At 36.5% G+C, this 11,146-nt stretch overlaps 1 protein-coding gene across 1 annotated transcript; it reads left to right on the top strand.

Moving 5' to 3' along the window:
• Window positions 1–4,618: 4,618 nt before the first annotated feature.
• Window positions 4,619–7,366, top strand: LOC122050490 (flap endonuclease 1-A-like). Its single transcript, XM_042611389.1, has 12 exons — window positions 4,619–4,735; window positions 5,117–5,182; window positions 5,595–5,668; window positions 5,833–5,924; window positions 5,999–6,062; window positions 6,142–6,195; window positions 6,281–6,329; window positions 6,421–6,468; window positions 6,667–6,732; window positions 6,909–6,959; window positions 7,043–7,162; window positions 7,225–7,366. Exons 1-12 carry the CDS (start codon window positions 4,619–4,621, stop codon window positions 7,348–7,350), a joined length of 927 nt encoding a protein of 308 aa, XP_042467323.1. The 3' UTR covers window positions 7,351–7,366.
• Window positions 7,367–11,146: the final 3,780 nt, after the last annotated feature.

Genomic DNA, 11,146 nt, shown 5'->3' with positions numbered 1-11,146 from the left:
ACATTTACTTGATGCGCCGCAAGTCTAAGTGCTTTAATAATGTTCAAAGAGTACTAGGCTAATGTGGAGTAACATCAAGGTAAAAGTATCCAGACACTACGGTTTGATCGTAGTGGTGAACACCTCTTGGGAGAGTTTAGAAGTCACTTATCAGAAGTCGGGACTCAATCCCATCTAGCTGGACCTGGTACACCCCAACTGAATAGGTGTAGAAGAAAGAAGGTATAGGACTTTTATGAAAATGAGTAGATCGATGATGAGTTATTCAGAAAATTACCAAATTCATTTTAAGGATATACTCTGGAAACGAAAGTGAACATAGTACATTCTAAGTCAAAACTCTCTACTCTCATAGAATTGCAGAATAGGAGAAAGCCTAATCTGAAGCATATTCGGATTTGGGATAGGCCAGCACATGTGCTGAAGAGAGACACTGAGAAGTTGGACAAGAGTTCACTTTTTTGTGGGTTATCCTAGAGAAATGAAAGGAGGTTTGTAGTCCTTAAAAATCAGAGGGTCATTGTAAGCACCAATGCCCGATTTTTAGGAAAGGACTATGTAATAAACCACAAGCCCATAAGTAAATTTATTTTTAAGAAAATAATAAAGGGCACGTCTAATCTAGTACCAACTGTATAAGATGAAATATCACAAGAAACTGTAATATGTATCACAAATAATACATAATTGCAGAAAGTGTCTCGTCGTAGTGGGAGGATTGTTAGGCAACCTAAAAGATTCATGTTTTGAGAGAGTCTTTGGACTTGATCCCTGGTGGACATGAACCTGATCCCCGGATATATGACGAAGTGCTCCAAGATAAAAATACAGTGTCTTTGCAAATAGCAATGAATACAGAATTAGAATATATGTATTCTAATAGAGTTTGGGAGCTTATAAAATCACCAAATGGTGTAAAAGCCATTGGGTAAAAATAAGTCTACAATAGGAAAAGAGGGATAGACGAGAAGGTAGAAACTTTCAAAGAAAGGCTTGTTGAAAAAGGAAACTTTTTCCACCGGTAACCATGCTTAAGTCTATCCGGATTCTTTTATCTATTGCTACTCATATGGACTATGAGATTTGGCAAGTGGATATCAAGACAGCTTTCCTTAATGGAAGTCTTAAAGAAAATATCCATATAAAGCAACCAGAAGAGTTCATTGCAAAGGGAAAAGAGCATCTAGTATATAAGCTCAATCGGTCTTCTTACGAACTGAAGCAAAGCTTCAAGGTCTTGGACATCTGGTCTAATGAAGTAATCCAGACCTATGGATTTATTCAGTGACCCGATGAGTCTTGTGTATACAAGAAGTATGATGGAAACGTGGTGGTATTTCTTGTACTATATGTAGATGACATATTTGGTAGTTAGAAACAATATCAAAGTGTTGTCGTAAGTAAGGGTATGTTTGTCCAAACAAATCAATATGAAGGACTTGGGAGAATGCACATATTCTTGGGATCAAAGTAATAAGGGATCGCAAGAAAAGAATATTATGATTATCCCAAGCTTTATATATCAATGTGATCCTAGCTCGTTTTAGCATGAAAGACTCTAAGAAAGGTTTTCTACCGTTTAGACATGGGGTAACTTTACCTAAAAGATGTCTCTGAAGACATCAAAGGAGATAGAGAATATGAAGGCAGTTCCTTATGCTTCGGCTGTTGAAAGCCGAATGTATGCAATGCTGTGTACGAGACCAAATATCTATTTTGCCCAGGGCATAGTTAGCAGATATCGAAGTAACCTAGGACTGGGACACTAGACTGCCATAAAGCATATATTAAAGTACCTTAGAGGAACTAGAGATTATATGCTAGTTTACTAGGCAGATGATTTGATCCCTATGAGTTACACTGATTTTGACTTCCAATCAGATAGGGACAATAGTAAGTCGACCTTGGGATTTTGTGTTTATTTTAGGAGGAGAAGTCATATCTATGGAGGAGTGTTAAGCATAGGTGCTTTTCTAGACTCTACCATAGAAGCTGAGTATGTGATAGCCTCTGAGGCAGCCATAGAAGTTATATGGCTCAGAAACTTCATGATGGACTTAGGCATGATTTCTGGTTTGCCTAAAATTATCAAAATTTATTGTAATAATAGTGGTGCAGTAGCAAACTTGAAGAAACCATAAGTCCATAAGCAAGTAAATACAATAGAGCGCAAGTACCACCCAATATGAGACATCGTATAACGAGGAGAAGTTGTTGTCAGCTAGATTGCATCAGATGATAACCTATGAGATCTTTTCACTAAGGCCCTTAAGGCAAGAGTTTTTGATGGACATGTGGAAGGGATGGAGATCAGATGTATGACAGCAGATATGGCAGCATAGTTTTTTAGTATAAGTGGGAGATTGTTAAAGTGTATACTAAAAGCCTAGCTTTTGTAAACATTTATTTTTGAAATAAAAGAATCACATTAGTCAAATGTCTACATTTTATTTGTTAAGTGTAGTTGTTCAATTAATTTATATAGTAGATAACATAGTGTGTGGAGTCACTCACAGAAGATCATGTTATCAGTTCTTTATAAATTATAAACAATTACTCACGACTAAGATGGAAAGGAACAAACCATTGGACTAGTCGTAGTGTAATTAGGTATTAGTTTATCTTGACTAATAAATTACACTAGTACACTCTGTGTGTATTAAGTTGGACCATTTTAGGTAAGTTCTTTTTATACTGACTTAATAAAAGAATTAGACCTTAGTTATTATGGAAGTGTGTGCTCTTAATCCTAATATAATAACAAACATATATATTTAGTATTTATTTCTTTAACTTATCAAAGGGTGAGATTTAGCTTGATAAATCAATAGGCCGATAAGTTGGGAAGTGATATTACTTATAGTGTGTGTTGTTGATAATAGAAGAAAATTGTGTCCTAGTTATCTAGGTTGAGAATGTCCCTAAGAGGAGCTCAGAAGGATAATGAGGTTGAGTTTCCCTGCAGGTGGTCTTAGTCCAACATGATAATGAGGTTGAGTGGTACTAGTCTTGGAGCTATATATTAATTAAGTGAGCTGTCAGTAACTTACTTAATTAGTGGGCATTTGTTATCTTAAACACAGGGAGACTAACACACCTATAGTAAGAAGGAGCCTATAATGTAATTTGGGATTGGTTCGGTAGTGCAACAATAACTCTCTAATGGAATGAATTATTGTTGATGAACTTGAGTCACTACAACAAAAACTACAAACGACAACACCCCTACGACAACGGTTTTAAGAGAAAGCGTTGCGTATTTGCTCAAAGACAACAGTTTTTGCCAAAATTGTTGTCTTTGAACTCCCCATTAAATATAAAAGACAACGGTTTTGGAAAAACTGTTGTCATTGAGCAATATTTTTTTAAAACGACAACACTTTTTACAACGGTTTTATAAACCATTGTCTTTATCCGCGTTTTTAGCGTCTACGGCAACAGTTTTGAAAAAAACCGTTGTAATTGAATTTGGTCATTTTCCCCCCTCGCTGTTTTCCTTTCCCTCATTGTTTTCTTTTCGGCACAGTGTTTTTCCTTCGCGCTCCCGAACCTAGGGCAATTTTCTTTCCCTCTCCTCATACAATCACTTCACGTCATCCCGTCGACCACTGGATCTTCCTCCACAACGGTGTGCTCTCCTCTCTCTCTCTCATTCTCACCCTCACTCTTGATTTGTCTACCTTTGCCTCCTAAAGGTTCGAGATGAGCCATGTCCTTGGTGTGCTCCTTGTATCTTCCCCTCTTCTGGCACAAGCCTGGACCCGCTGCCTACGTTCCAATGCAAGTAGCGCCAACTTCGTCATTGACAGGAGCGACGATGCGGTCTTCATCACCTTCTCCGGGATGCAAGCTGTCGCTTCGTCGTCTGGCCTTGGCAGAGGGTTCTTCGAACATGTTTCCCTATATAGCAACACACATGACATCTTCGCACCGCTGGGAAGAGGCGAGGAGGATGACGGCGGGAAGCCGCAGCCCATGCTTCTCCAGGCCAGTGCCCTCCGCTTGTTTATGAGCTTGTACCACACCTCCGAGTTCTAGGTTTGCGCTCGATCTTTTTTTCCTTCGATTAGGGTTTCCTCTGCTTCAGATTCAATCGAATTAGGGTCATTTTTTTAAAAAAATAATTCACCAAATCGTCTTAATCGTATCATTAATTGAATATGGCGATCATTTTCCACGAGATTTTTCCTCTAGTTTTTCTTAATGATTTCTTAGATTAGAGAAGAACATGAAAACATACGTCTGTTTCGCATGTAAGCAAGCTTCTTCTGCAGGGTCTTTAGCAGACTGCAAAGGCATCAGGATTTTAGCCATGGCATCCTTGTTTATTGTTGTTTCTGTTCATGTCTATAGAACTACAGCAGAGTCGGAGATGCATATTTCTACATTATATGCTCCAAGAAGACTGCCCATTTTCTAACAAAGAGAGTCAACAAGTTTCAGTCAAAATAGGCTAATTTTTCCATGCCTGGAGAAGGCAGCAGAAACTTTGATGTTCAAGTAAGTTTGATCTGCTTTCCATCATAAAATTAGCATGTGACCTCTTCTATACTCCTTTTGTTGTTTAGTCAGTATTAAGATAAGAAGTTCTGATTTTAAATCATTAATTAGTATTAGGATGGCGCCGAAGCCGCTGGACTACGAGTTGCTGAATGAGAATGCGAAGAAAGTTGCATATGCTGTCAAAGGGGAGCTTTACCTGCGGGCTTCGGAGTTGCAGAAGGAGGGGAAGAAGGTTATGATGCTTTCTCATACACAATTTTCATTGATTGTGCCACAACATGATTTGAGTTAAATAGAATAAATTTTATTGAAAGAGACTCTTATTTCGATTCCTGAAAGATCTGACTTTGATTGTTTTTTTTCCATTCTTGTTATCTGGTTGAAGATATCTTCCTGGGGTATTTAGCACTGTATATGTTTGCTTTATTGCTTGTATCAAGATATGAAGTGCACATATGCCTTTGATTCTTTTTATTGTTAGCTTGTTGAGATGCCACTTGTGAGATTAAAATTTGAGGTTATAATACTACACTCCCCTTGCAATTTATTCTTAAGAAACAAGATACAAGTTGGACTTACTTTCCATGAGATTGGTTTTTTTTGTTGTTTGCAGATTATTTTCACAAATGTCGGGAATCCACATGCTCTCGGACAGAAGCCATTAACATTTCCCCGTCAGGTTTCCATTTTCTCTTTATTCTTTCTTAAAAACTACTTGTATCAAAGTGTTGATCATTCTTCTCTATTGCTTGACTTAAGGAACTTAGTGAGAAAAAATCATCTTCACAAGTCAAAAATTCCTTTTACATGGAGCAATTTCTCCTTCTCTGTGCTCCCTGAGATAAAGAGACATTTTCCATTAGATTTCTCTTTTTAATCATGTAATTTTTTACCTATACTATTCTCCAGGTGGTAGCATTGTGTCAAGCTCCATTTCTATTGGATGACCCTAATGTCGGGCATTTATTCCCAGCAGATGTCATTGCAAGAGCTAAACATTATCTTTCATTGAATTCGGGTGGTTTAGGTATTCACATATTCCTACAATTTTCAACTCGTAGTCTACTTAAACCTTTTCCTTTTTGATGCAGTCTGTTGCTCAAGCTAAACTGCTTTGCAACTTGTTTCCTCTTGTTAACGGTGATCTGGAAAAGAAATGTATTCTGTACTTGTTTGTGCATTTGTAACCCAAGCAATTTTTATGTTGACCTTTTCATAACATTTGTGTCATATTCCAGTTTTTAGTTGTATCTTTATATGTAACAAACCCAAAACATCATCTGCAGGCCTTGTTATTTTTTTCATGTTGATAAGTAAATATTGTTTTAGTCATTCTGATAAGAATCTCAACTTTCTTTCGAGCAATCAGGTGCATATAGTGATTCTCGAGGACTTCCTGGAATTAGGAAAGAATTTGCAGAGTTCATTGAAAAATCTATGCATGAGTTGGACTTTTTTATTTCTTCTTCTAACTCTTGACATTTTGTATGGCCGATAAGTCATTTGCAAGGGATGTTCAATCGAACTATCAGATTATTAGAAGCAGGTATCGAGCCAGTGTAAGTCCATTTGCATGTCTAAATATCATTTTGTTTATCATTCAGCCACCATATTTTATTATCATCTTTTTTATGCCAGATATGTATTTGACGGTCAACCTCCAGAGTTGAAGAAACAAGAACTTGCCAAAAGGCTAGTCTTTACAGTTTTGTCATTGTCCCCCTCCTTTTTTTTGTTGCAAGATAATGATAATCTTTAAGCTTATTTTATTCTTTAGATATTTAAAGAGGAAAGATGCAACTAACGATCTGAACACAACAATTGAGGTCATTGCTTGTGCATAACAAGTACCTTTATTGGGACTCCTTAGTGTGCTAGAATTTCTTTTGCTGTCTTGGTTACATTTGTTGTTTGCAGACTGGTGATTTGGAGGGAATTGAAAAGTACAGCAAAAGGACTGTCAAGGTAATCTTTGATATTGCTATTTTATTGGAAATTACCATGAGGATCTTATTGATTATGATGCAATCAACATAAAGTTAGCATGCTGATTATCTGTTTTCTTCATATGTAACATAGAGTTTCTTTAAATATATTTTGAACTTTCAAATTACTTTCTTGAAGAATTTGATTCCAGTAGATGACTGTAGAGTTTTTTCACAGGTAACCAAGCAACATAATGAAGATTGTAAACGTCTCTTAAGACTAATGGGTGTGCCTACTATTGAGGTAAACTAGTCCACTTTCACTTATTGAATTCTTTATCCTTGCTACAAGAATTTGAACTAACAATGACACAATTTTACTTTCTCTTGCAAACATTTCCTAAAGTTGCATGCAATTGCTTAATATACAAGTATTGTATCTCTAGTTTTAGAAGCTAAACTCATCTTTCTGATCTAAAGGCACCCTGTGAAGCAGAAGCTCAATGTGCAGCTCTTTGCAAAAGTGACAAGGTAAAATGATGCAATGTAACACATTCTATTTTATTTTTTTAACTTTAATATCCTAAACATATTTGTTTGTTATCAATCTCTAGGTGTTTGCGGTTGCCTCAGAAAACATGGATACTTTAACTTTTGGGGTACCAAGGTTTCTCCATCATTTAATGGATCCTAGTTCCAAAAAAATCTCTGTGATGGAATTTGACGTTTCAAAGGTATATTTATTCTGCTTATTGCTAATTGAATTACTGTATTTATTCTCATCCTTATTTTTCAGGTTCTTGAAGAGCTAAGACTCACTATGGATCAGTTCATTGATTTGTGTATTCTCTCTGGATGTGATTATTGTGATAACATTAAAGGTAAACTTTCTTATGAGATATTGTACATTCAACAAGTTTAACATACAAGGCTAGTACTCTACTGCTTACTGTTTACGAAATTTGATAACTAATGTTCATTCAAATCTCTAGTATGATAATGCTTGTGTGGTTGAATATGGTGTCAGTGCTACAACTGTTCCTTGTCTATGTTACTTGGACTTGATATAGTTCAACATGAGTATGATTGCAATCTCTGACATGGCTATTTTTACAAATTGTACATGTAACACCCACGAATTTTTATAAGTACATGAGAAATTATTTCCACTAGAACTTAGGAATAAAAAAAAAGAATAAGAGAAGGAGAGAAGATAAAAAAATAATAATAATAATAAAATGATGTATAATAATATGGTAAGAGGAGAAGGTCAAGGATTGAACCTTGAACCTCCCACAAACAATGGAGAAAGATTTATGGCATGATCACCACTAGGATAGAGAGTAACATATGGATAGGAAGAGATAAAAATGTTAGTTAAAGGAGAGAAAAAAAAGAAAATAAAGCAAGAAGCAAGATGCAAGAGAAAACCAAATTTACTTACCTCTCCTTCCTCTTGGTTAAGAGAAGGAACAAGAAGAAGGCAAGTTGCCTTCCTCACTTCTCCCTCTTCTCATTCTCGTGGGAACCAAGGGAAGAGACATGCGAGAGTTAAGAAAGGGAATAAATGAAGGCATAAATTCCCCTCATGTTGAATAAATAGAAAAAATGAGAAAGTAAATCTCTCATTTTCTCCTTCTTCCTCCTCCTTCCTCCTTTTCTCTTCTTCACCGAGACTAAGAGGTCTTCCCTCTCCTTGATCCGAACACTAAGTCAAGTTTCTTCTCCAAGAAAACTAATTTTCGAGAAGAAATCTTCAAGCTCTAGCCCTTCCAAGCAAAGGAAACCAAAGGAGACACAAGAAGAGGAAGCTCCTTCATTTCTTAGCTCCTAGGATATTCTTCTCCTTAAGAAAAACCACAAGCGAAAGGAAGTAAGTTCCCCTCACCTGTGGTACAATAGCTATACGATTGTCATGTAAATATATTGCTAGAAAAACCTATGTTTGTTTCATGAGGGTTTCGGCCAAAACAAAAAAATAAGAGAGGTTTTAAGAACTTGAAAACCAACTAGGTATGTTCGTGATGTTTCCTATGATATGTATTTGATGGTAAGGGGGTTAAACTAATATTTTCATGCTAGAATGTTTGGTTAGAACATAAGTTTATGGGCTTAGACTTTCGGCCAAGAAAGAACAAAAGAACTAGAAGAACTCTAGACCTAAAACAAAGCATGCCCTCTTGACCTTATGATATGTACCTTATGGTAGATGGTGTTGTTAATGTTTTTCCCACTTGTATGTTAATTTAAACTTGATTCCATCTTCATGAACTTTCGGCTATGATAGAGTTGAGGGCCTAGAAGGGCTTTAAACCTAAAAATTTAGCATGCTATGATTTTCATAAGACAAGATATGAAGCTAGTATGACATGTCATGATCTTAGGTTAAGTTGGACTATATTTCTTTTATGCATAGGATGATTCGGCCATGTTGAGACTTGAACCCTAGGAAAGTTTAAATCAAGCCTAAGATACTTATGATCTTCTTGATGAAAAGATATGAAGTAAACTAATGTTCTTATGTTGGTTGAAACTTGAATTCTTGTTCTACAACTTTCGGCCACACTTGTTTCTTGACCTAGGATGCTCAAATTCTAAACTAAGTGGTCCATGTTATTCCTTGAAATGAATGCTAGGAAAATTCTTATGGTCTTCATGCTATTATGCCACTAGAAACCTAATTCCCATGCTTAACAAGATTCGGCCACATTAGGTTAAAAAGCTTGAGAAGCTTGAAACTTAGACTAAAAGTACTTATGGTGCTTCTCATGATATGTATTGGGATATTGGTATGAAGTTCAACATTTTTATGTTACTTGTAACCTAGAAACATGTTGCTAGGGTTTCGGCCATGTTGGGGCTAAAGGCTTAGAGAACTTAGAACCTAAATCAAACATGCTCAAGTTGTTTCTTATGAAATGTGATGTGACAATTGTTAGGGTTTTCATGCTTGTATGATGTTTATAAACCAAAATAAAGGCTTAATGGGTTTCATCCATGTTATGAAAAGGAAACTAGGAAGCTTGGAACCTATACCAAACATGCTTAAGATGTTCCTTATGTTCTAAGAAATGTTAAATGTTTAGGGTTCACATGCTCTTTTGTTGCTTGCTAACCTAAGCCATCTCTACATGTTTCGGCCACCACTTGTTACTAGGGTTAGAGACCTAATTAGGTTCTCCCATGAGCTTCACATGCAATGCTTTATGTTAAGAGCATGATATGTTGTGTGCTAAATTTCATGATATGCTATGTGCTTACTTTCATGATATGCTGTGTGCTAAATTTCATGATATGCTATGTGCTTATTATCATGATATGTTGTGTGCTAAATTTCATGATATGCTATGTGCTTACTTTCATGATATGCTGTGTGCTAAATTTCATGATATGCTATGGGCTTATTTTCATGATATGTTGTGTGCTCAATTTCATGATATGTTATGTGCTCAAATTCATGATATGCTGTGTGCTTAAACTCATGATAGGTTGTATGCTTAATTATGCATGTGTTCATGATATGCTGTGTGCTCAAAATCATGATATGCTGTGTGCTCAAATATACATGCTTAAGCTATGCCTAAAAGAGTTGCTTCCCTATAAGTGGGATCAAGAGCACTCTTCATGACATGAATAGGACATGAGTGATATGGACTATGTAGATATGACATGCTATTTTACTTTTAAGCCTTGTACCAAGGGTGGGCTCCATAAGCGCCCCGGGGTCGATGGACTAAGAAACGGGCCTCGTTAGGGATGGGCTCCTAAGTGCCCCTAGGTCGATAGACTAAGAAACGGGCCTAGTATATGTATGCCTTGTAGGGTTCAAGATTTGCTACATTGGACCTACTAGGACGCGCGCATTTATGTACGTGGTACAAGCCGGGATCCCCTCTTATGTTGAGATTATGTTTAAGTATCTATGCTATACGTTTTAAAAAGACATGATGCATATGTTTCATGATGTATGTTTAAGAGTTCACCCTGCAAATACCCTAGGAATATGCCATGATAATTATGATGATCATGTTTATGATATGCCATGCTACCATATGTTTATGCCATGATTATGCCATGATATCCATGATGATGATTATGACATGTATGTAATGCCATGATACCTTGTGCTATGATGTATGCTTTATGATTGTTGACATGCTATACGGTTTTTGTGAGTAGGAAAGGAACTTACTGAGCCATGAGTGCTCACAGCTTACTTTCTTGTACCACAAATAAGGGAAAAGGATGGATGAACTAGGAGAGCGACAGGAGGGGCTAGCAGGATGTGTGTGGCAGTGACTGGCTAAAGAAGAAAAAGACCTGCTTTTATTTAATAAGAATTATGCCTAGTTTATATTACTACGTTATAACTCCATGACATTTTATCATGTTACTCTATATGTCTTGAAATAATGTTAAGTATGACATATGGACTCTATGTTTCAAAAATTTACAAGTAAGACTTCCGCTGTAATAAGTTATTAAGTTGTTAAGTATGGTAAGTAACCCCCGTCGCCTTAGCAGGAGGGGCGGGGCGTTACAGTACATGTGTTCAATAGGATTAGTGATTGTTCACTCTTAGTGTCACTGTTTGAGTGTCATTATCCAAGTATCTATATCCAACGCATATTTGGGCAGTTATGTCATGCTTTGGAAAGTTCCATTTTTTTTTAAATGTTTGGTTGAAGGAACTCTGTTTCTACATTTGATGTTCCATG

This window comes from Zingiber officinale, chromosome 3A, assembly GCF_018446385.1.
Source record: "Zingiber officinale cultivar Zhangliang chromosome 3A, Zo_v1.1, whole genome shotgun sequence".
Classification (NCBI taxonomy): domain Eukaryota; kingdom Viridiplantae; phylum Streptophyta; class Magnoliopsida; order Zingiberales; family Zingiberaceae; genus Zingiber; species Zingiber officinale.
The sequence above is the reverse complement of the archived record's forward strand: the minus strand, read 5'-3'. Positions and strand labels throughout refer to the sequence as shown.